The following is a 26,944-nucleotide window of genomic DNA, read 5'->3' as shown; positions in this document are numbered from 1 at the left end:
TCAACTATGCTGAACAAAATGGCTATCTCAAAATTTTAGATAGGATGTGTTAGGAGAAATGATGGGCGTGGGGGGCTGGCTGCCCTCCAATCACTTTTGACATTAAAAAAGGGTACTATAGCTTCCAATTTCCAATCGAATGAACTTCTTTTGAACTTCCAACGACAACTCCTTCTGTACGAAGTGCATCGGTCAGACAAAAAAATACATTGTGCCCAAGTCGCTCTCTACATAGGCAGCGCTATTGCGCTGCCTATGATCTTCATGTTAAGGTTTCCCCTATCTGGTTAACGCAAGAGAAATGTGATAAAGAGCTTAACTTCTTTATTTTTACAGTTTAACCTTTTATTTAAATTATTTTAGTGTCTATTCTAAGTTTAACGTGGTTCTTTTACTTTCATTTAGAAAAACTTGTTATTGAAACTACCAGCAATTGACAGACAATGCCTGTCTAGTATCTTCCGTCAAACTTGACCTCATTTTAAATCCGTTTAAAGGATAAGTAGTGTCTTCCCAACTTAACAGTTTTCAAGCAGGTACCAGAGCGTGAAAATACCCGCTATGGTGACGCATCAGCTGTTCTTTGTGGCGCTACGTCACGGTTCTTCAGTGTAATAACTAGGTTGGCAGGATTAAGGTGAAACTCGGAAATTTTGGTAAGTAAAGCCTTGAATTAGTATTACTATTAAATATATTATGTGTTTTCAGGTGTTTGCTAGTAACCATTGGTTATGGATGTGCGGCTATTTGGATTTTTTACTTGTAGTTTAAGAGACAAAATACAACAAGTAGGTCAATCAATTTCAACAACTTTGCAGGTTAGGGTTAGGAAACAAGCTGGTTCCTAGCCCTGGGCTGTTGCTAACAGACCACCGTCTTGGATTTCACCATTGATTTCGGGAACAGTCTAATTTATGTTCTGGTAAATTTTCGGCAGTTCATGTTGTTGACTTACGAATAAAGTAAACATACCACTCAATGCCTTTTTTATGCTCATTACGAATATAATGATCATTTATGTCGCAAATGAATTTTACCCCAAACCCCTATACATATACTATATATATATATATATATATATATATATATATATATATATATATATATATATATATATATATATATATATATATATATATATATATATATATATATATATATATATATATATATATATATATATATATATATATATATATATATATAAATATTCATATATATATATATATATATCAATTCAGGGTATACATTTGCACATTAGGTTGATGGGGGTAAAGTTTATTTCTGAAGCAAATGAGAGGTAAGTTTAAACTTTACCCCACCCCCTAATGTGCAAATATATATCCTGAATTGGTATATATAGGGGTGGGGTAAAATTCATTTCCGACAAAAATGAATATCATATTCGTAATGAACATAAAAAAAAGGTATCGAGTGGTATGTTTACTTTATTCGTAAGTCAATAGTATGATCTGCCAAAAATTTACCTATGTTCTGTTATGTCCTAATGCTTGGATTGATTTGCTAGCTAAACGATGAACATAGGCTGCCACTCGATGTGCCTTTTATAGCCCTTTCCAAATATGGCGTTGTCCAATCAATACCCCACGTTTCTGGATAAATTTCCTCGTTATGTTTGTGCTACTGAGCTAGGCCTATGTACTGATGTTTGATTGCGAATGTTTAACCAGCTACACATATGTTATACGTGCTTTTATTGCATTAGGCTCTATTGCAATCAGATATTGAGGTAGTTGAGGCATTGTGTAAACCTCTTACGCCTTTCATTGCCAAATATGGTGAAAGCTATACGAGCATCATGATTCAAGCTAGGCTAGTTGTTGTTTTTTTGAGAGAGAGAAAAAGGTTTTATTAAAAAAAAATACACACATTAACAACAAAACCCGAAGTTTATTAAACTTGTATGGTTAAAAATCACATTTTAAAAACCCCTAACTACACAATTAATACCCCCCAGCCTTTCACCCCCCCCCCCCCAAAAAAAGGACAAAAAATAATAAGAAGAAAATAAATAAATAAAAATAAACAAAATAAATTAATTTCTAATAATTTCACGACCCAATTGGATACCGAAGACACAAAACTAAAAATCATTCATTCTATTCTACCTCCTCGTCGCCCTCCCAAAAAAAAAGTGTCACAATCACTTGAGAGAAAATTCGCCCAGCAAGGATTAAAACTCAGCAAGGATTGTTGCTGTATTTTGGCGATTGTTAGTTATTTTCTTTGTTTGTTGTTTTTTTCTGTGTGTAATTTGTGTAGTCGGCTGGTATAAAATTATAAAACTGAAATAGACTATACAAATCTCTGCTGTCGTAAATCCTATTTAGAGTCCATAAAAGGGCCTTTAGATTGACAACCTTGCTCCTTTTTTTTTACTAGGCCTCTTAGAACTAAGAGACCTGATAAAAAAAAAAAAATATACCATTCGACTCTCCATTCACTTTTGTTTCCAAATATAATGGTCACTTCCGTTGCTATTGGGCCCCAGCTCCTCCATTCCCTAACAGGGCCAGATATAATCCTAGGCAATGTAAAAAAGTCAAAGAGTCGCTCTCTAAAAAATCATGAACAGTAGGTGGCATGTGCCAAACGTGGCGGAGCTGTGTTGAGTATTTGGGGAGTTGACCAAGCATTTAAGGAGTGGGCCAAGCGTGGTGGAACTGTGCGGCATGCGTGCTTTTCTGAGATATGCAGCAGGTGGCGGTATGCACCCCCTTCACAAAAGTTTGCAGTTTTTTTTGTTTTGTTTTTTTAATTGGTTTTATTTGACACTACGAAACAACGGTACTTGTCAATTATATAAAACACATTCGAAAAGGGAAGTTTGATGAATGCTAATGAAATAAAACAAAATTATAATGACAATATATCAGTTTGGAAACAAATTTGGGTTTTATATTTGCACATTAGGGGGAGGGGTTAAGCATAGCCTATATTAAATACGTAAGCTAAACAAACCTATTTTAACCTAACCAAACCTATTTAACCTAATGATAAAAATATGATGAAAATAGAATACTTTTGTAGCAAAATTGTGAAAACTCCAAATTGGAAATATGCTCCTAGAATGCAGAAATGTCCTCAAGAATCGCTTTAAAATGAACTCGGCCTTCTGCCTGTATTGCCACCCGCCACATCTACTCTACTAAGTATGAATGTAAATGATGGCGGAATGTACCTCGGTGCTTTTTGTTCCTCCACTTTGTGGAACCCCACATTCTATCTACTTTTTGGGTAGTGACGCCGGTTTCTGGGTCCTCAAAATTATTTTTGCGGTTCGTTTTCAAATGAGTGAAACCTGCTTGTTCTAGCTCAGTTGTGTTGTAGCCCTTCCAACAATCTGGAATGATTCTTGAACATCCATGGTGAGACACTATATTTCACTAGTCAAAGAAAATTAACCGGTGTCCTCAAGAATCGTGTTAATAATGAACTAGGTCAAGAATCGCGTTAATAATGAACTTTTCTTTGTCTTTGAGACGGTCAGCCGACGTCGAAGCTCCCAATTTAATACTTCACAAATGACCTTCACAATTTTGCTAATAAAGTATTCTTTTTTCATCATATTTTATTGTCACCAAACTGTACTTCTCGAGTGTGTTTTATATAATAGACAAGTACCGAAACAACTGTGGATGAGAAATAATCACGAACGATGATCAAACCCAAAAGGTCAGCAAACTTATATAACTCAGGACCCATTAGGGAAAGGGGCAGTGGTTGCTATTCTAGAAAAATATATTGAATAGTACATCTCTTTTTTTCTAAATTCTACTACCAAAAACATAAGGATCCATGTGTCACATTACGCTTTAAATCGCTTTTAATACTCGAAAAAAAATTTGTGTCTTGTGACACTAGCAATTAGCGGCAACTGATATATTTGGAAAAAGACACCTCAAGCGGTTGTTCATCTTTTAGCTTGCAAATCAGACTAAACAGAAAACTTGATCCAGCAAAATTCTTACATTACTTTCAAGAAACTTCGAATTATTGGATTTTCAGAGTCACTTCTAGGTTAATTTCATTCTAGACCCCCCCCCCCTGGATATAGCCCTAGGTTAAACACTAATTTTGGGGATTTTGTTGGTTGTCATACTTTTCTGTGCTCATTTCTTACTTATTTCTCAATCTGAAATTGTTGGCAAGCTTAATGTTTAGGTTTTACCCAGGTACTAGGAAGAAAGGTGAGCTGGGATACAATTAAACTGAAGGTATCTCTGAAAATCCAGTAAATAGAAATTCAGATGTCCTAAATTTACATGGTTTTACACCGAGTCTAGGCTTAGCATAGTTTTCCACCAAGTGTGGACTTCGCACAAACCATGGCTTGTTTTTGCACAAACCATGGCTTAGCTACAGTTTTTGCCAAACCAGTACATAACAGGTTTTGGACCTAATTACGCCTGCAGTTCGGACTTGGCTGGTTCTTCAATGAGTCAAGACTTAAGTCATGTTCTCTCCGCGTCACCGAAATTTCACAGCTCGGACTTTGTCGATTCTACACCGAGTCAGGACTTATTCTGTGTTTGTACCAAGTAGGGACTTATCTCATTTTTGCACCAAATAGGAACTTTGCTTGTTTTTGTGAAGAGTCAAGGCTAAGATCGTTTTTGAGCTTAATCAGTTCGTAACTTTGACTTGGCTCGTTTTGTGCTCAATCAAGATTTAAGTTGTTTTCGCACCGAATCATCGAGATTCCACAGTTTGAAACTGTATCGCTTTTACGTTAAGTCAGAACCACCTAGTGTGGACTTATCAATATTTAGCTCGGTTTTGCACCAAATCAAGACTTGTCTATCTTTCAGCACGCCTTGCCGACCTGCAGATCAATCTTTTCCTGTGCTATTTGTATATTCTTCGGCACTTGCAGCTGCAAGGTTCTGTTCCCCCTTGTGGCAGGACTTTCACTCTTCCATCGTTCTAAGTGAAATAGCTCTAGTGTTATGGGACGTTGTGAGCATACCCAGGGACAAACAGAGAAAGGGAGACAGTCTTGTGTTTTTTCAATTGCTTTTGGCCCTAAAAAGGCCGCTGGAATTTTCAATCGATTGAGCCTCCATCTAAGCGTCTAAAACCCAGGACTATTCCTAGGTTGGCTACGCCCGGGGCAAAATAACTTCAGCACCCTTCCCATTTGATTGATTTTATGCGGTCTACAAATTACTAAAGTAATCCGCCTTTAACGAAACGGTTTGGCCGTGCCGCCCCTAAGAAACGGCTTTTGACTTACTAAATGCTTTAATTTCTGCTCGGTCGAGGTTATGATATCGCTCTTACTTTTAATACTGTTTTCGGAAAAAATTTTGATGATTAATTTCTATTTCTTTTTGAATTCACTTTATGTCTATTATTTGCTAATTATAGGAATATTTGTAAAGTTGTTGAAGATTTTCGGCTTGAGAAATATAAAAAAGTCGTTTAACCCTGTGTCAGGACTTACGTAATTTTTCACTGGTTCCAGACTTAGCTCCTTTTTGCACCATGTCAATCTACAGTTTGAACTTCGCTCGTTTTTACACTGCGCCAGAGCTTAGTTCATCTTTGCATCGAATCTTGACTTCTCTCGTTGAACCCATCAAGCGAGGACTTAGCTTAGTATCGCATTGAACCAGTCTGAACCATGAACGTCGGTCATTTTATGCTGATTCAGCACTTAGCTCGTCCTTACACTGATTACGTCTGAAGCAAGTCAAGAACTTGGCTCATGTTTACCCCGAGTCAGGACCTAACTAGTTTTCTTACTGAATCCTGACTTGGCTCGCTTGTATACCAACTCTGTCCACTAATTTGTTTTTGCCATTAGATTGAGAGTCTTTGCGAGAGTCCTTACTTTGAGTTTTCAAAAGTTTCCGTGGCCATCCTTTCTAAACAAAGTAGTCGTTATTTTTAGATTATACCCTTGAGAGAAATCGCTCTTTACTTTTTCAACCCTGTAGCATTGGCTCTGGCATGATTTGTCTAACATTTTTAAAGTTTCAAGCGTTCTTTCTCCGAGATTATAAAATCCGTATTACTAAGTTGTTTTCTTTTTAGTTTGATTTGCGGTCATAGCAATTTTAACTGCAGATCTCAACTAAACTTAATAAGATTCGAGCTGATACTTCAAAAATAACAGCCGGCAAAGATCCAGGAAATCTTTGACATCATTGCGATTAGTTTTTTTTTGCTTTCTATAAATAAGTCAGTGTCATAGACGTATTATTAAATAGACACCAGAGCGCATGGGATTTTGTGAGTTCCTTGCGCCTTTTCTTCTTTGTCTCCAGTACACTGGAGGCAAATAACAGCCCGTAAAGATCCAGGAAATCTTTGACATCAGCGCGATTAGTCTTTTATTGCTTTCAATAAATAAGTTAATGTCATTTAGACACTAAAATCAGACTCCTATTTTTAGAAGGAAAGGCAGGGCTATTGCGCAAACAGCACATTATTTAGAGTTGTCGCGGGGCTAATTTTAAATAGAATCCAGTCATAGTTACGTATGGGCATTTTTGATCAAAGATGTCATTTAACTCGGAGAGAATGAAACATTGTTCACTGATTTTCTGAGGTAACCTGGGAGAGTGCATTTCAATTCCTACAGAATCTTCCAAAGGATTATTTTTTATGTGAGGATGATTTTCCAACAAAAATTTTCAACGGTGGAGGGGGGGGGGGTGGCATTTACCAGCATGACTTGAAAACGATCAGAAATTAAATAAAAAAAGGTTTTTTCAACTGAAAGTATGGAGTAGCATTGAAACTAAAACGACCAGGGATTATTATTATATAAAGGGGCTGCCCCTCTTCTACCCCTGGCTCGTTACAGTAAAATGCTTAGTGGCTATCACAAACTTTTAATCGGATTTATTTGGAAATAAGAGGGTATGGGAGTGGGCTGGTTGCCCTACAATCACTTTTGATGCTTACAAAGGGTACTAGAAGCTTTAATTTCCAATCAAATGAGCCTTTCCGAAGTTTCTACAACTCTTTCACACGAAATGCCACGGTGAAAATAAAAACACATAAGGTAAACTTAGCCCTTTTTTAGGCAGCGCTAACACTGCTAATAGTCATAAAAAGATCATTATGAAGAAAAACGCTTGTAACAATATTGTTTGATCAATAAAGGACGCCGTAATTTAATACCTGTACATTATGATATGCGCATTGGAAATTTTAACCCAAACGTACCTCCGCCACTGTGGATGTTTTAATAGGTATCACGCGACGTGTGAATGATAAAATAGGTTCTTTGCGAGCACGTCAGAAACTACCGAGTGGGACTATCTGTGAAATGGTGTTTTACCTATCAGTTTTTTTCCAAGTCGAGGATTACATTTGCAACTGTATTTAAAAACCTTCATTTGGATATTCTTTTCAACCTGCACCCTAGAATTAGACCAACTCTCATGACCGAAATACGCTAAGACAAAGACACAATACTATTTGTTGGAAATTGCAGTTTTACCACGGTTCTGTGACACAGTATTTTGCATTAGTAAACCTGGAAAGGATACATCTGGTACTTTTCAGAGCACCATCCAAATCAATTGAGGTTGCCTTCTAACTTAAAAATCTGAAAATTTATACTATGCTTTTTTTTTTTTTTTTTTTTTTTTTTTTTTTTTTTTGTAGCGGACCCAGCCACTCCGCCACTATGGATGTTCAATAGAAATCACGCTACGTGTGAATGATAAAATAGGCTCTTTGCGAGCACGTCAGAAACTAGCGAGCGGCACTATCCGCGAAATGGTGTTTTATCTGTCAGTTTTTTCCAAGTTGAGGATTACATTTGCAGCTGTATTTAAAAACCTTCGTTTGGTTATTCTTTTCAACCTGCACCCTAGAATTAGACCAACTCTCATGACCGAAATACGCTAAGACAAAGACACAATACTATTTGTTGGAAATTGCAGTTTTACTACGGTTCTGTGACACAGTGTTTTACATTAGTAAACCTGGAAAGGATACATATGGTATTTTTCAAAGTACCATCCAAATCAGTTGGGATTGCCTTCTAACTTAAGAATCTGAAAATTTATACTATGCATAATTTTTTTTGCTGTAGCGGACCACCCAACAAGCGGAGTACAAGTAAAAGCAAAGGTTTGATCTTTCCAAGGGATTTGATTAAAATGTTGATATTTTGACACATTTTGCTTAAGGAGAAGGACTAAGGGGCTCGGAAATCTGCGAAAAAATAAGTTGTCCCTGATCAGCTTGTAAGGTACAGTCTGTAATCCATTGGGCTAAGAGGAATCTAATGTATAAAAATCCATTCAGGACACGGCCTCCCCCTCCCAGGAATGAAGACTGAAAATTGACATTGCATTATTAGTGCAATTAGAAAGAAAAACGAACGTAAATTTATCGAGAATATAAACGCGTTTCCCATCTGGTCGTTGTTCTATTCAGAGCTTTTACATATTCAATTTTCATAGAGTGGCTTGAAATTATTGACCCAGCTTAATACTCCTCATGTCAGTTGTAAATAATACTAACTTATGCCCAGAGGCGTAGCTAAGATTTTCAGCGCCCTAGAACAGTGTCGGTACCTTCCCCCACCATCACTACTACAATATGAGTGAACAAAATATATTGGATTACAAAAAAAATATTAAGTGTGGTGCATCCCTAGAGGCTGCGCCTGGAGACTGCCGCCCGTCTTGCTCCCCTCCCCCTAGCTACGCCACTGACTATGCATGCCTTTATTTATGGCTTCGAATCAGCAGCCTCGCAGACATACTAGGGAGCTATATTTTCAAGCTATGAACATCACATTTTATAAATTTGCCTCTTTGTTTTGACTATATAGAGCTGATATATTGCGTGGTTAATAGTATATTCTAACTATTATCGTCGGGTGCATAAGAATATCTTGGCATATGCTTTGTCCCACCCCACCCCAGTTACTCCAGTTGTTCATTAATTTTGCAGTAGAAATCAATTCGACTTTTAAATAGCCTCGATATTTTTGTAGACACTCTTACATAGAAGTTAAGCTGGCCAAGCACGTATGGAGGAATTTATTTTGGGGAGGGGATATAAGTTCGAAAAAGTAACACCGAAATTGGCGTAATCTATGGGATTAAATTATTATAAAATTATTTCAAAAACCAATAATTCTCGAGATTTCAAGAACACGAGCCCAAAGACACTTTGGTCTAGCTGCCAAAAGTTTGTGAATCTTTTCTTCTCCCAGTATGTCTTCATTTGCCCTCCCCCCATTGACTCTCAAGTATTTAAATAGGGATATAAATATATATTTGTTTGACTGGCTGGATCAGAATGGATCGGTTTACCCGCCATCTTTTTAACTTTTTGCCTAACTCTACTCCAGCTTACAAGTATGTAACAGGTGGAGTTAGGAACGTGAAAACACTTTCTCGATCTTTGTATATCCCTTTCACCAGAGATTTCATTCACTTATTAATATCTGAAAGCTGACAGTTTCTGCTTCCACTTTTTCCTGTCATTTACAACTCAAGTTTTCAGTATTTTTTCCAATGCTAAGAAATGGATACCAAAATTGAGCACTTTTCAAATAGAAAACGTTGGGTGTAAATTTTTACCCATATCAATTTAAAAAAAGAACGGTTAAAAATCAAATTTTCTTCCTCTTCTGAGGTTTGAGGTTAGTTTTAGTTTTCATTCTTAAGCAAAGGGCGCATCTGATGCTCAGCATTTGCCTTTTAAGAAAATGTTGACTACGAAAATCAATGATAAGGGGATCCTTCTTTTAAGACAAAGCTGACAATAGCAGAGTTCACCAATGAGTGGGACACGGGTTCGCTTTCCTAGGTGATAGTCTGCAAACTGTTTCCTAGTTACTAAGATTGAGAAGAACCAAATTATTTCTTTTGATTACAGGTGAGGTCAGTAGAATGAAACTTGCTTCGTTGTATACATCAGCCTTTGTCGTTGTGTTCGTATACCTCTACTGCTACCTTATCCAGCATGTCAGAGGTGCCGAAATACCAGAATTCCGCAAGTTCAATGCAAAGCCGTCTTTCGTGTTTCCAAATGAAGAATCCATAGGGTATGTATCTCTCAAGCACTAAAATTATCCATATTACTCGACCATTACAAAGAACATCACTTAGACAAGGTTTGTATTGTCCTAATAATCCCATAAGGTAATCACTTCCGTATTTCATAAGCATTAGGAATAATGTCATATAAATCATTCTACTCGTATCATGATTTTCTTCTTTTTTTACTACTTCTTGACCAACAAAAACTTTTCTATTCATTGCATTGTTGTCAAAATTGGAAGGGGGTAATGTCATTGTTCTGTGTTATCTTTTGTAGCCAGGGCTCCCTGATGTCTGAAACCTGAGAAATTTGGAGAAGGGACATGTTGACTTGTTTCCCTCGAAATTTCGATATTTTTAGTATGTTTCTTATAGTCTAATATTTTCTCTATATTGAACCTATTTGTGTCAAGCTTTTCTAAGTTATTCTTTCATTTTTTCAAACCATGATCCACTACAGTAGTTACATCTGCTTGGTCGCCATCCAATCCTGAGTTTGACTAGATATTATGATAATATTTTCTTTGTAGCACCACCTGCTTATCATTTTCTTGTTTTGAATGATTTCTGCTTTGCATGGGTTCGTATTTTCACTTGTAAATTTATATCGCCTCTTAATTTTGAAAGCACACACACAATTGTTATGAAAAGGGTGGGCGTTAGGTAAGTGAAGTCTAGCAGAGTGGATCATAGCAAAATGGTTACAGTTCGAAGGTTTTAGACATGTTTCAAACCACCGCCCTTGGCTCAGATCTAGGTGCTGCAAAGCGACGGATCACAATGGGCCTCTTCCATGATAGAGCCGACGCATACTCTATCAGGGGGCTTAGTTGGGGCTGCTGTCATGGCTTTGTCAGGGCTCTGTCGTTGTCAGTCGTGTTAAAAGCGTGTAGGCTTGTTTGTAAAACCCTTTATTCTCTGTTATCTGTTTCAACCTGTTTAATTGTTGTTTATCACATTAAATTGTAGTTGATTGGTTTGTACTGCAGATTATTCAAACTAATTACAGTATTGTAAAAAAAACCGCAACTGAGCGGTCCTCTGCAACTTGTTTCTTTTGCATATATATATATATATATATATATATATATATATATATATATATATATATATATATATATATATATATATATATATATATATATATATATATATATATATATATATATATATATATATATATATATATATATATATATATATATATATATATATATATATATATGTCGGCATCACTTTGCCGATGACATCACAACACATTTAGCCATCCCCAAACCTGAAGACCTCCCTATCGATAGATCTTTTGGAAATGGAAAAGTGGACTGGATGTTAGTCTGTTAGTGAGAAGTTTGATGTAGCGTCGATAGCTGTTTTCTACAAGTACTTAAATTCACCTCCTTCTCTAGAGATTTCTCATATTGTGTCTTCAAGTGGCCAACCAGCAAGACAGACACGAAGGCACACAGCTCGGCCCAATTATTTGAGTCTAGCAAGCCGAAAACAGAGTACTTGTCATCTAAAAATCTCGGTAAAAGACTGCCGGCAAGTCGGATATTTAACAGTACCTGGCGCCGCGAATTTAGGAATTATTCAACCCAAGATAATGATTAAAAAGTATCCCACGAAACTGAACATTTTGACTGGATTTTCAAATTTTTCCTAAAATTATAATTGGAATCCAACATTTCACTTCTTAAGTTGAAGATATGAAAAAAAAATACTTTACAAATATTCCTACAATTAACTTATATTTCAGTTGAAAACCGAACAAATTTTAATTTTAAAAACATTACCGGTATAAAAAAAAGTTTTTCAAAGAACATAAAGAGCAATACTAAAACCTAAAACGAGCAGAAATAAAGTCATGCAGTGAACCAAACTTAAAACAAATAGAATTTACTATGAGTGAATAAATGAAACCTAAAACGACTAAAAACTATACTCAATGGCCAATTCAAACTTAAAATGAGCAGAAATTACCACACATGAAATTGGGACTTCTGCCCCCGTAAACTCTCTAATGGCTAAAGTGGTATTTGCACCGGTCATAGCCCTCACGCCTGTTGTTATAGAATATCGGGAGAGAGCTCATTTGAGGCAAATTAAAAGCCTTGAAGCCCTGTTTCGCCCGCAAAAGAGATTACAAAAGATATTTGTGATGCAGCACAACAGTTTTGTTCTGTTGAGGGACAAAATGCGATCGATTGAAAATCCGGAGATAGTCAAACAATTCAGTAATATAAAAAAAGATCTCTGATTTGGCATCAAGTCTGTGGTGCCAACTGGGGGGAGGGGCAAGAGTCCATTTTCCTCCCTCCCTAGGTGTTTTGCCCCTCGTAATAGCTTTTGGTATTTTCACTGGAAAAGAAAATACTTTTCTGATATTTTCATTTAAAAAATCGAAAAGCACCCCCCCCCCACTGAATTTTGAAAAGTAACATTTTGCGCCCGTCCCCATATCTTCGTTTACTGGTGCCACTACTCCGGGTCTCATTCTCAGCTGATATACTGGCACGCGACGGCACATTAACATCTAAACATGCATGCAATCTGTATTAAATGAGTCGTAGTTATAAAACGTTTATCAGAACTTCTGTTATCGAGCAAAAATGTTATCGAGTGAAACTTCCAAGATAGCCAATCTGCTTAGAACTATCGAAACGACATTCATATAGCTTCTAGTCTCAGAGGCTATCCTAATACATGGTGGACATGGGCTTCAATCCCCTGGCTAAATGACGCTGTCCTTTTTTGTCTTTTTGTTTTGAGATTTCTATTATACAGCATTGGAAGTGCCGATTCGACCAGGTAAGCCCCCCCCTAAAATTCAGCTTATGGGCACCCATGATGGTGGCATCTTAACCTCTACACCTATATGTAGTCTGCAAAAAAAATGAAGCTTTAGTGGGGTATGATTCCGTCTTATTTATGAAAACTCTATTTTAAATTGGAAACCACAATCCCAATCATATTTGGATTAATCTTAAATATGGTTTCAAAAACAAATATAAATTATGTTCAAGAATGAGCTTGTCTTCAAACCATAGGAAGTAAAGAGCAATGTGAGCACAATGTATTTTTTTTTTTTTTTTTTTATAAAGGCACTTCTTATAGGAGTTATTGCAGATACTTCGAAAGAAGCTTATTCGATTGGAAATGGAAAGTTCTAGTGCACTTTTCTAGGTGTCATTGATTTTAGGGCAACCCTCCCCCACACTCCCATCATTTCTCCAAACACATCCAATCAAAATTTTGAGATAGCCATTTTGTTTAACATTTTTAAAAGGTCTCCAGTAATTACGTCTTCGGGGATGACATCCCCCCCCCCTACAACCCTCAGGGGAAGAGCTATAAGTTATACTAGTTGCCTATTATTAACATATAACGTTATATGGAAGGGGTGGTCGTATAAACTTTTGGAGGAGGCTCATTCGATTGGAAATCAGAGGTTCTAGTGCCCTTTTAAAGATTAAAAAGTGACCGAAGGGCAACTAACCCCCCTCCACGTTGTCTTTTCCCCAAATGCATCTATACATTTTGAGATAGTCTTTTTGTTTAAAATAGTCCAAAGATCATATAACAAGGCGTTCGCGGTTGACGCAACCCCTGAGTCTGGGGGCAAGGGTTGTAAGTTACGCCCTGGGGCATATAAGATTTTTATGGAAGGGGTGGTCGTGCTCATTAAATTGTAAATTGGAAGTTTAATTCTCTTTTGAGAGTCCAAAGTGATAAGAGGGTAACTAGACGCCCCCCCTGGCGCACTCCTTTCCCCAAACACATCTGATCAGAATTGTGAGACAGCCATTGAGTTCAAAATAGTCCAAAGTCATATAACAATGCCTCGAGGATTGACACAGGCCCCAGAGGCAAGGGGCATGGGTTGTAAGTTATGCCCCGGGGGCATATAAGGTTTTAATGGAATTGTTGGTCGTATAAACTTCAGGGGGGGGGGCTCATTTGATTGAATATAAGTTCTAGTGCCCTTTAAGAGTCAAAAGTGAACGGAGGAATTTTGAAACAACTATTTTGCCCGGCATTATTGAAAGCTCAAGTAACTATGTCTTTGGGGACATCAACCCCCCACAGCCCACACGGCAAGGGCTGTAAGTATATGTTATTGAGAAAGTTGGGCAAGTTTTACCTTTACTTTCCACAAAGACGAAGGTCATTCAGGTGAGCCTTCAGAGAACGTTAAAGGGGGTGTTGAACTTAATCAAAATACGTTATGCGCATACGGGTTGTCAAAAGGGCGTAACTCAGGAATGACTAAGCATATTAATTTAGAACTTTCAAGAAAAGATGAGGGAGATGATCAATTGACCAAAAAGGCAATATTTGCATGCTACTACTACAGCTACCACTGCTACTACTACTACCGCACGACTAATTATGTTAAGTTGAAACTCCCAGGACTTGATCAGAGGGATGTTCAGCTGACCAAAACGCAATATTTTAATACTAATGCTGCTACTAGTACTGGTGCTATTACTGTTAATACTACTACTAGTGCTACTAGAACTGATGCTACAACTGACTACTCCTACAACTATGCCTAAGGGTGTGAAAGTGAAATTTTCAGGGAATATTCAGGAGGGAAGATGAATTGAATCACAACACGCCGTCTGTATGCAGGTTGTCAAAAGGGCGTATCAGCAATATCTTAAGAACAGTTTGGTGTGTGAAGTTGAAACTGAAATGATTTGTTGTGGGGGCTATTGAACTAACCAAAAAATAGTATCTGCATCCTAATGCTACTGCTTCTACTCATACTACTACTATTACTATTATTACTGCTGTTACTACTACTATTGCTACTGGTACTACTTCTACTACTAAAGCTAAGGGTATTAGGGCAAAAAATTTGCGGAATATTGAAACTGTGCTGAACTAAATCGGAACGCACTATGCCCATACAGGCTGTCAAGAGTACGTATCATTTATGCTTCAGGAACGGTCTATGGCATGAAGTCGAAACCTTCAGCTTGTGTTTAAGGGGATATTGAAAGAAACCAAAGGTGTTTTGTGCATACTGCTACTAATGCTACTACTCCTATTACATCTATTCCTACTACGCAAGCTAAGGGTATTGAGGTGAAGCTTTCAAGAAATATTTAGGCGGATGTTGAGCTAAATTATGCTTTGAAATTAAATGTTACTTTAAAACTAAATCAAGAGCTGTTGTGTGTATGCTGGTTGCCAATAAGACATCTCAGCAATATCCCATAACAACTGAGGGTATTAAGTTGAAACTTTCAGGGCTACTACTATTACTGCTTCTGCTCTTACAGTTTAGCTAAATCAAAAGAGTGTAAGTATATCCAAGTTGTCAATGAGCATAGGTAGTAGTTTTTGGGAATCATATCAAGTTTTTTTTTTTTAAGATCAACTTGAGGAGGTTCAAAAATAATTTTAACAATACAATTTGTGTTCAGATTTGCAAAAGGATGTATGTTGTTAAAAATTGCTGGAAAAAGTTCTCCAACATACAAATAGCAAGCCAAACTATGGATTCCTATAGAAAAAAAACCCTAAAAGATATAGAATGTTATTTTCTTTTTCTATGAAAAAGACTGTCAATAAAGAACAAACAAAAATTGATTTGAAAACTTTTTCCACAAAAAAAAGTGTTTCAAAGAAAATTAAAGAGCTCCGTTAAACCAAAAATGAGCAGAAATAAAGCCAAATTATCTTCCTAGCGTATAACTACCAAAAATCACCATAAATAAATAAATGAAGCCCAAAACGAACAGAAATTAGAATAATTAACCTAGTCAAACTAAAAACGAGCAGAAATTAGCATGGGTAGGGCTGACAACCCCCATGGCTTTTCAAGACCTGCTGTTGTAACTGGTAAAATTGGTCACAGTAAAATTGGGCATTTTATGTGTTTTACTGTAATTGTACGGACACTCGTAAAATTAGTATTTTACCTATTTTACCAGTATTTTACGTATCTTACTGGCATCTTACATATTTTACGATGCCTTGCAATTTTCAGAGCACAAAAACGCGAAGAGGCTGGCAGAAAAAGGATTGAATATGTTTTTTTTTGTGCGTGTGTGCGTGGCTATGTTCCCTGGTTTAAAAGGCGGTTTGTCTGGCTTAGGTCTCTTATTATCATAACGATAATGTGCATTACAGTACAGCTAATTGTAATTTTAAAATGGTAAAATATTAGATGAAATAAAATTACATTAGTTTTGTGAACTGTTAAAGGCAGAAATACAAGCAGGATTGACTGACAAACAAGAAAAAATATAATAACAGTAAATGCCTGCGGACAAAAAGGAAGCGAAAATGATAGAGGCAGATATTTTGTCAGGGACTTCCGCCCAGCCGTCTTCAGTGCTAAAAAAAAAGAAAGAAAACTAATCTTTTGAATTAACTCTAACCTAGCAGAAGAAAGACCAAATCAAGCATACCAAAAAACCAAGCCAGAATAAATGAAAGACTATTCACCAATTAGATTGGAAAAGAATTCTCTGCTTAGTGATTGATTTAGCTTGTATACTGATCTAATTTTCATTAAACGTGTAGTCAGATGATCTTAAATTAAACTGAGTAAAATGTTATTTGAATCCTTTAATTTTAAGTTATTGAAATTTGGGTTTATAGGAATATCTCCAGTGTCTCTATTTAAAGCAAAGTATCTATTTATGGATTTTTTTTTAATTTCAATTGCCTTCCTAAAAGAATGTGGGAAGCCATTTGCTTCAAATATTAAAGTTGCCTCATTAAAAAGAACTACATGATCTGGACTTTCAACAATGTGGAGGGACAAAGCAGAATCAATATCATTATTTTTATTTCAAATTTCATATCTCAGAAAAAGCTTGTATTCATGCCGTCTTTTCCCCGTGAGCCGTTGTTTATCCCCCCCCCCAAAAAAAATACCCCCCCCAGAATATTTCCCCTATTTTCCCACTGAATAATTCCGGATTTTCATTAAAAGGGAAATTGACATTTCTACTCTCCTGTTTAAGTCAGGGGCAATCGTATTGCACTACCTATAGTAAGGACCCATACGGGTTTAAGGTATTAATTTATTCATTTTTTCCCCAGAAGCCCTTCATGTGGAGGGGTGGTTGAATAAGCTTTGGAGGGGGCTCACTCAATTCAAAATCGAAAGTTCCAATGCCGTTTTCTAAGATTTAGCCTGCTTTTGAACGAATTGCTATCGAATGAGTTGTTACTGACTACAGTGCCTAAAAGAAATTCTTATTCTAGCTTAACGGCCCTTGGGTTTCAACGGTTGTTTTGAAAGAATCTGCGGATAAATACAGAATTAGATCTAAGGGAGAGACAATGGGAGGGTGGAGGTAGAAATTGATATATAATCCTCTGGGCCGTATCCAGGACTTTCGCTGGGGGAGGGGCTTTGGAATAAGCACGGTCTCCTGAATCAGAATCAAAGTCTGAATGAGCGGAGCTAGATTTTCAAGCAAATCCTGTTGAAGACAGTCTTAATTACTTTGAAAGTGAGTGAATGTTCTGATCTTATGATCCAGTGCTTAGTTAATCAAAGTCATCAAAGTTTTACAAACCTCTCTTTTGATTGTATTCGGTACTTTTATAAAATAATAAAAGATTAGATATATCTGATATGAGGAGTGTGGCTGAATATGGCTGTTTAAATAAGCAAGGTTGTTAGGGTAGCGTTTTCTAGGTTTAAATGCAGAAAATAAATGACTGAAAAGATTCTACTCCCAAATAATGGTAAATTTGACTTTTTTTTATTCATTTTTTTCTTTTACAAAATGAATGTCCGAAATCAGGCACTGTCCAATTGCCGATATATTAATCTAGGCACAAGATTACCAAAGGGAAAAACTAAACAGTTAATTAAATTGATGAAATTCTAGATGAAGGGGAATTACCTTTTTTAAGCCCAGGAAAATCAGAATCATTAAAAAATGTTCGTTAAAAGCTGTAAGTGATGCTTAAAAAGAAATGCTCAACTGGTCTTGTAGCTACAGGGCAACTCTAAAACACCAATTTTACCCTTTATTTCCTAGGGTGTACCTTATTTTACCAATTTTACCTTATTTTACCAATTTTACTTACCCAAGTTTTTAATTTACGGTAATTTTAAAACACTATCAAGATTAGAGCATTATTTGTACTTAACTGAATACAAAATACATTTTAAATGTTATCACTTTTTTAACCTTAATAAATCAAAATTATCGAGTCTTTAAGGAATAAGTATCATTATCAAACAGTTCGTGGTAACGAACTGTAAGTAAGGAGCGACCCGGCTCAATGGTAACCGAAACTGTAGAAAACGGAATTTTGATACCAATGGGTGCATCAAGATAATCAGATTTTAATGCTGATTTCAAATATATAAGTTTCATCAAGTTTAGTCCCACCTATCAAAAGTTACGCCCCTGAGAAAATTTAACTGATTTTTGAAAAAAGGGGGAAAGACCCCCTAAAAGTTATAACACCTTAATGAAAATCACACCATCATATTCAGCGTATCAGAGAACCCTACTGCAGAGGTTTCAAGCTCCTATCTACAAAAATGTGGAATTTTGCATTGTTTGCCAGACGAAAGATCACGGATGCGTGTTTATTTATTTTTTATTTTTTTTTCCAGGGGTGATCGTATCGACCCAGTGGTCCTAGAATATCCTAGGAGGGTTCATTCAAACGGAAATTAAAAGCTCTAGTGCCCTTTTTAAGTGACCAAAAAAATGGAGGGCGACTAGGCCCCCTCCCGCGCTCATTTTTTCCCAAAGTCACCCGATCAAAATTTTGAGAGTTCAATTTAGTTTAGCATGGTCTACAACATGAAAACTTTGTCTTTTAGGGAGACTAACTCCCCTAGAGTCCCCGGGGGGAGGACTGAAAGTTATCAACTTTACCAAATATTAACATATAGAATTGATTATTGGTAAGTATATAGACTTTTTCAGGGGAGATTTTTTCTGGTAGGGGGGGGGGCGGGGGTCAGGGGTTATGTGGGAGGATATTACCACGAAGGAAGTTTTCATGGGGGAAGGGACATTCCTATGAAGGGGGCGCCGGATTTCCCAGCATTATTTAAAAAAAGATAAGAAATTCTATATAAAAAAAACAAGTTTTTTAACTGAAAGAGCAACATCAAAACTTAAAACGACAGAAAACATTACGTATATGATTGGGTTCACCTCCTAGTCAATACCTCGCTCTTTAAGCCAAAGATTATTTAGTACTTTCATAAGAGCTATTTATTCTAATTAACGGCACTTGTGATTAAGGGGTCATTTTTAAAGAATTAGAACAAAATTCGAACTTTAGCTTAAAGAGTAAGGTATTGACTAGGGGGCGAACCCTCTAATATATGTATTAAAAATATATGAATATAGAAGTTCGTTACGTAAGTTAATTCGTAAGTTACGTATTTTTATTACTAATAAAACGTTCGTAAATAAAATTAAACAGGTTTCGAGAAAGCCATTTAATCAAATAAAAGTTAAATTAATATTCAAATTTTGTTTTAATTATTCATGTACGGTGAGCCAAAATCAAAACCTGCATTAATTCAAAACCGTTCAAAAATTAAATAAAAAAAAAACAAGTTTTTTTTAACTGGAAGTAAGGAACGACGTTAAAAATTAAAACGAAGAGAAATTATTCCGTGCATGAAAGGGGCTGTCCCCTCCTCGACGCCTCGCTCTTTACGCTAAAGTTTGACTTTTCTCACAACTCTATATTTTTTTAAACAATGAAAAACTTTAGCGTAAAGAGCGAGGCGTTGAGGAGGGCACAGCCCCTTTCATGCACGGAATAATTTCTGTTCGTTAGTAGAGAGGGGGTCCGACTCCCGTACGTACCACGTGGTTTATGGTTTTCTCACTGAGAATGAAAAAACAGGAATTTTCTCACTTGGAAAAACAGGAACTTTGTCACATTTATGTCTGTTTTCATGGATGGTTATGTGTGTTGATCAATTTATTTGATGTTTTTAAGGGATGGATATGGATGTTTTATGGTTTTTGTCAGTGAGAATTTGAAAAACAGGAACTTTCTCACATTTATGTCTGTTTTTATGGATTTTGTCAGTGAGAATTTGAAAAACAGGAACTTTGTCACATTTATGGATGTCAACAGCAATTTATGTTCCTGTTTTATGTCTGTTCGTTGTCAGTGAGAATGGACATGCTCGATGCGAATGTTATGAGATTGTTTGGCTAACCTAACCTGAGAACTTGATTTACATAATCGCTAGGGGAAATTATTGATTCACGAAGGGGAAATTAAGAAACACTCTGGCTTCTTTAATCTTAGGTCTGAGGGATAAACGTTCTTTAGGTCAGAGAGAAAAATTAATATTCTATTTTTAAATAGGGCTTCATCGATCTTTAGTGTCAGGAATTATAAATGACATCACTTGTTATCTTGGAATTATGCGGGAGTCTAAAGAGATAGAAATTCTATTTTTAAATACGGCTTCACGGAGCTTTAAGTCGGAGAGATAAATTGATATTCTAACGAAACCATAATAGTTTAGCTAGGAACATTTATGAGATGAAGAGATTAACGTAGGAAAGGGTTTCCTAGGAATTTGAAATGTGAAAGAACAGAGATGCCAAAAAACAAAAGGAACACACAGAAATTACTTTTAGGGGATTATTTGGACGAAACGGTTTTAGACAGCTTCTGGAATTATTTTGGCGAAACTGTTAAAGACCTTGATTTAAAAGATGATTTAAAAGATGATTTTAGAAGAGGTTTTGAGTGTGGTCGTTATAATACACAAGTTCCATTGAACAGTGTTGTGAGGTCCCCTACCACAACCCCAAAGGGCCCCGATCGCCCTACCCCGATCCAAAGGGTTCCAAGCCCCATACCCCACCCCCGAAGGAACCCCCCGGTCCTCAACGGTTCCCAGGGCTCCCACCCGGACCCCGGACCCGCAAAGGCCCACCCCGGGCCCCCCAACGGCACTACGAGCGACCAAAAGCCCACCGGGGTCCCAAAGGCCTTCATCCGGTCCCCAAATGTCCCTCAGGCTCTCAACCGGCCCCCAGGACCCCCAAAGGCCCTCCACCGGTCCCCAAAGGTCCCCCAGGCTCCCAAAGGGCCCCCCACCCTCCCCTCCCTCTCCCTCTCCTCCCCCCCCTCCTCACCGTCCCCTCCCCCCTCCCCCTAATCCCCCTCCCCTCCCCCTCCCCTCCCCTCCTCCTCCCCCTCCCCTCCTCCCCTCCCCATTTTTTTAATATTTTTTGTGCATTGAGACACAGAAGGGCAACCTCCCCCAAGGGTCCCCCAAACACCCTCCCCGGGCCCCCCCAAGAGCCCCCGCTCCATTTTTTTAATACTTTTTTATGGCTTTATTATATCTTTTCTGAACAAGATCCATTCATAATGTCATTCCTAAACCCATTTTCCAAACACAAAGAGTCCCCTCCCCAATTCGTAAATACTTTCTTAAATTTTTTAACATGGTATTTTTTTAACTTTTTACGTATCTTAAAATGACATGAAATATGCTTACGGCTCTACCAATCGTACTCTGTGCTTGTTCATTGACACGACGTGGCTTTTGCACTGGTAATCTATGGCAGGTTATCGACACTACCAAGTTTATTGCATGCATTAAATCAGTATTTTTTACGCAGTGGAAGGATCAACACACAATTCATATCTGTAAAAAGTGAAGATTAATTATTCGACGAAAGTATGTGCAAATGAAAAAATCATTGTCGTGTTGAACGCTGACAAGGAGAAATACCTGAGCTATGAAACGAGTGCAAGTGGAGATCTTATTGGCAATGTATGCATACGTTGTCATGACAGTGAGGAGTTAAATTCCTTTGGTGTACCCAAGAATTTCCATCATGCAAGTGGTGGATATGCGAGAGTAACATTACCAGAGAAATTAGTAGTCGAAGAGAATGCCAACTTAAAAATAATAGTTGATGAAGAGGGACAACTTCTAGCTAATGGTTCTGGTAGCATGTTAGCCGTTGATAGATCTGATCGCAATTCTTCCGGTGTTAGCATTCGAATGAAAGCAAAAGGAAAAAGAAGACATGCATACAGCTGCATCAACATCATAAATCATATCATGTCATTGTGCCAAAACTGCTATCTATGTAATAATAATGTGACAATAGACAGTGAAATCGCAGGCAGAATAAAAAGGACATTAGGAGACAATATCATCAATGAACATAAAGATGAATTGACGGAAAGTGAAGCGAAAGTGTACTAATAATGTATAATAATGTATTTAACATATTTTTATATCAATATTCTCCATGTCCTTATTACATTAAAAATATCTTATGCATTATTTTGTTAAGTGTTCATTATTTTTAGGGTATGCTAGAACGTCAAACGTTCAGAATATCTTAAAAAGGTCAGAGATGTAAGAAAAATAATTTTAGAGATAATGATACTACTAGCAGGCTCAATTTTTCATAGAAGATAGAAAAGTTCAAGTTCTCTTCTGAATTTTACCAAAGAACACAATTCAATTCTAATTTCACCAGAGAAAATAAAAAGCTTACTCTTCACTTTTAAGTTCACCAATACATAAAAAATTTAAAGTTCACTTCTAAATTTTTACGTAGAATATATGAAAAGTTATACTATGATAGTGATTATTTTCCATGAATATAAAAAGTTTCACTTTAATTCTAAATTTTCTTAAATTCAATTCCGACCTTTCCAAAAGAGTTAAATTTAAAGTTCTATTCCAAATATTTTCCAGGAACAAGAAAAGCCCCAAGACATAAGAAATGTAAAGTTCATTTCTAAATTTTTCAGTAGAAGATAGGAAAAGTTATACTATGATTGTGATTATTTTCTATGAAGATAAAAAATTTCACTTTAATTCTAAATTTTCTTAAATTCAGTTCTGACCATTCTCAAAGAGATGAAAAAATTTCAAGTTCTGTTCCAAATATTTCCCCGGAAGAAGAAAAGTTCAACTTCGATTCTGAATTTTCTCAATGAAAATGAAATAAGTTATTGATCAATTCTATTTTCCCAAAATAATATAAAATTTTCCACTTCAATTCAGATTTTTCTCAAAGAGATGAAAAAATTTAAAATAATGTTCCAAATATTTCTTAGAAGATAGAAAAGATCAAGTTCTAATCTGAATTTTACCAAAGAACACAATTCAATTCTAATTTCTCCAGAGAAAATGAAAAGCTTCCACTTCAGTTTTAAGTTTACCAAGACATAAAAAATTTAAAGTTCAGTTCTAAATTTTTCCTTAGAAGGTAGGAATAGTTATACTTTGATTGTGATTATTTTCTATGAAGATGAAAAGTTTCACTTTAATTCTAAATTTTCTTAAATTCAGTTCCGACCTTTCTCAAAGAGATGAAAAAATTTAAAGTTCTGTTCAATATATTTTCTCGGAAGAAGAAAAGTTCAACTCCGATTCTGAATTTTCTCATTGAAAATGAAATAAGTTATCGATCAATTCTATTTTCCCAAAATAATATAAAAACTTTCCACTTCAGTTCAGATTTTTCTCACAGAGATGAAAAATTTAAAATACTATTCCAAATTTGTCATAGAAGATAGAAAAGTTCAAGTTCTCTTCTGAATTTTACCAACAAACACAATTCAATTCTAATTTCTCCAGAGGAAATAAAAAGCTTCCACTTCAGTTTTAAGTTTACCAAGACATTAAAAAATTTAAAGTTCAGTTCTAAATTTTTCTGTAGAAGATAGGAAAAGTTATACTATGATAGTGATTATTTTCCGTGAAGATAAAAAGTTTCACTTTAATTCTAAATTTTCTTAAATTCAGTTCCGATTTTCACATAGAGATGAAAAAAATTTAAAGTTCTGTTCCAAATTTTTCATAGAATATTGGTAAAGTTATACTTTGATCGTGAATATTCAAGTTCTCTTCTGAATTTTACCAAAGAACACAATTCAATTCTAATTTCTCCAGAGAAAATAAAAAAGCTGCCACTTCAGTTTTAAGTTCGCCATGACATAAAAAATTTAATGTTCAGTTCTAAATTTCTACATAGAAGATAGGAAAAGTTATACTGTGATTGTGATTATTTTCTATGAAGATTAAAAGTTTCACTTCAATTTTAAATTTTCTCAAAGAAGTGAAGAAAAGTTCAACTTCGATTCTGAATTTTCTCAATGAAATTGAAATAAGTTATTGATCATTTCTATTTTCCCAAAATAATATAAAAATTTTCCACTTCAGTTTAGATTTCTCTCAAACAGATGAAAAAATTTAAAATACTGTTCCAAATTTTTCATAGAAGATGGAAAAGTTCTTGTTCTCTTCGGAATTTTACCAAAGAACACAATTCAATTCTAATTTCTCCAGAGGAAAAAAAATCTTCCACTTCAGTTCTTTATTTCACAAAGACATAAAGAAATTTAGAGTTCAATTCGAAATTTTTCGGTGGAAGATAGAAAAAGTAATGCCATACTTGTGAATATTTTCACGGAAGATAAAAAGTTCTAGTTCAATTTTAAATTTCCTCAACGAAGTGAAGAAAAGTTCAAGTTCTCTACTGAATTTTATCAAAGAACACAATTCAATTCTAATTTATCCAGAGAAAATAAAAATCTTCCATTTAAGTTCTTTATTTCACAAAGACATAAAGAAATTTAAAGTTCAATTCTAAATTTTTCAGTCGAAGATAGAAAAAGTAATACCATACTTGTGAATATTAACCCGAACGATAAAAAGTTCTAGTTCAATTTAAAATTTTCTCAACGAAGTGAAGAAGAATTCAAGTTCTCTTCTGAATTTTACCAAAGGATACAATTCAATTCTAATTTCACCAGAGAAAATAAAAATCTTCCACTTAAGTTCTTTATTTCACAAAGACATAAAGAAATATAAACTTCAATTCTAAATTTTTTGGTGGAAGATAGAAAAAGTAATACCACACTTGTGAATATTTTCTCGAAGAGATGAAAAATTTAAAATAATGTTACAAAATATTCACAGAAGATAAAAAAGTTCAAGTTCTCTTCTAAATTTTACCAAAGAACATAATTCAATTCTAATTTCTCCAGTGAAAAAAAAAATCTTCCACTTTATTTCTTTATTTTACAAAGACATAAAGAAATTTATAGTTCAATTCTAAATTTTTCGGTGGAAGATAGAAAAAGTAATACCATACATGTGAATATTTTCCCAGAAGATAAAAAGTTCTAGTTCAATTTAAAATTTTCTCAACGAAGTGAAGAAAAATTCAAGTTCTCTTCTGAATTTTAGCAAAGAACACAATTCAATTCTAATTTCACCAGAGAAAATCAAAATCTTCCACTTAAGTTCTTTATTTAACAAAGACATAAAGAAATTTAAAGTTCAATTCTAAATTTTTCGGTGGAAACAAGAAAAAGTAATACCATACTTGTGAATATTTCCCGGTAGATAAAAAGTTCTAGTTCAATTTAAAATTTTCTCAACGAAGTGAAGAAAAATTCAAGTTCTCTTCTGAATTTTACCAAAGAACACAATTCAAATCTAATTTCACCAGAGAAAATAAAAATCTTCCACTTCAGTTCTATATTTCACAAAGACACAAAGAAATTTAAAGTTCAATTCTAAATTTTTCGGTGGAAGATAGAAAAAGTAATACCATACCTGTGAATATTTTGTCGAAGAGATGAAAAATTTAAAATACTGTTCCAAATTTTTCACAGAAGATAAAAAAGTTCATGTTCCCTTCGGAATTTTACCAAAGAACACAATTCAATTCTATTTTAACCAGAGAAAATAAAAATCTTCCACTTAAGTTCTATATTTCACAAAGACATAAAGAAATTTAAAGTTCAATTCTAAATTTTTCGGTGGAAGATAGAAAAAGTCATACTATACTTTTGAATATTTTCACGGAAGATAAAAAGTTCTAGTTCAATTTAAAATTTTCACAACGAAGTGAAGAAAAGTTCAAGTTCTCTCTTGAACTTTACCAAAGAACACACTTCAATTCTAATTTCTCCAGAGAAAATAAAAATCTTCCACTTCAGTTTTAAGTTCCACAATGAAATAAAGAAATTTAAAGTTCTATTCTAAATTTTCAGATGAAAGAAAAAAAAAGTAATACTATGATTGTGATTATTTTCCATGAAGATCAAAAGTTTCACTTTATTTATAATTTTTCTTAAATTCAGTTCTGATTTTTCTCAAAGAAATGAAAAATTTAAAGTTATGTTCCAAATTTTTCATAGAAGATAGAAAAAGTTATACATTGATTGTGAATATTCAACATGAAGATAAGGAACTCCACTTTAATTCAGAGCTTTCTCAAAGAAGTGCAAAATGTTCAAGTTCTCTTCTGAATTTTCTTAAAGAAGAGAAAAAGTTAGCTTAATTCTGAATTTTACCAATGAAAATGAAAAAAACTTCCACTTCAGTTCATAATATCTCAAAGACATAGGAAATTTAAAGTTCAGTTCTAGATTTTTCTGTAGAAGATATCAAAAGTTATACTATGACTGTGATTATTTTCCAGTGAAGATAAAAAGTTTCACTTTAATTCTAGTTTTCTTAAATTCAGTTCCGATTTTTTGTAAAGACATGAAAAATTTAAAGTTCTGTTCCAAATTTTTCATAGAAGATAGAAAAATTTATACATTGATTTTGAATCTTCTACACGAAAATAAGGTGCATCAATTTAATTCTGAGTTTTCTCTAAGAAGTACAAAATGTTCATGTTATCTTCTAAATTTTCTTAAAGAAGATAAAAAAATTAGCTCAATTCTGATTTTTTCCAATGAAAATGAAAAAAGCTTCCACTTCAGTTCTTAATTTCTCAAAGACATAAAAAATTCAAAGTTCTCTTCTAATTTTTCAAAGAAAATAAAAAGGCTCCACTTCAGTTCTGTTTTTTTTCTCAAAGAGATGAAAAATTTAAAGCTCTTTTATAATTTAAAATTAAATTTTAGCTAATTTTGTCATATGG

General features: G+C 35.1%; 1 protein-coding gene across 2 annotated transcripts in view; it reads left to right on the top strand.

Moving 5' to 3' along the window:
• Positions 1 to 547: 547 nt before the first annotated feature.
• The window catches only part of LOC148952152 (carboxypeptidase D-like), an 86,169-nt gene continuing 59,772 nt past the window's right edge, over positions 548 to 26,944 (top strand). Inside the window, exons 1-2 of one of the 2 annotated variants that reach the window (XM_089089597.1) lie at positions 548 to 656; positions 9,880 to 10,048. In XM_089089597.1, coding sequence (XP_088945723.1) covers positions 9,894 to 10,048 — 155 coding nt within the window. In that variant the 5' untranslated portion in view covers positions 548 to 656; positions 9,880 to 9,893. Of the gene's footprint in view, positions 657 to 697; positions 789 to 9,879; positions 10,049 to 26,944 lie in introns of those variants that run through there. The other variant, XM_089089598.1, reaches the window with a different exon arrangement.

This window comes from Artemia sp. Qi Xiang Cuo, chromosome 5 (genome assembly GCF_049724085.1).
Source record: "Artemia sp. Qi Xiang Cuo chromosome 5, ASM4972408v1, whole genome shotgun sequence".
NCBI lineage: Eukaryota > Metazoa > Arthropoda > Branchiopoda > Anostraca > Artemiidae > Artemia > Artemia sp. Qi Xiang Cuo.
This window is presented reverse-complemented; position numbering and strand designations above follow the sequence as displayed.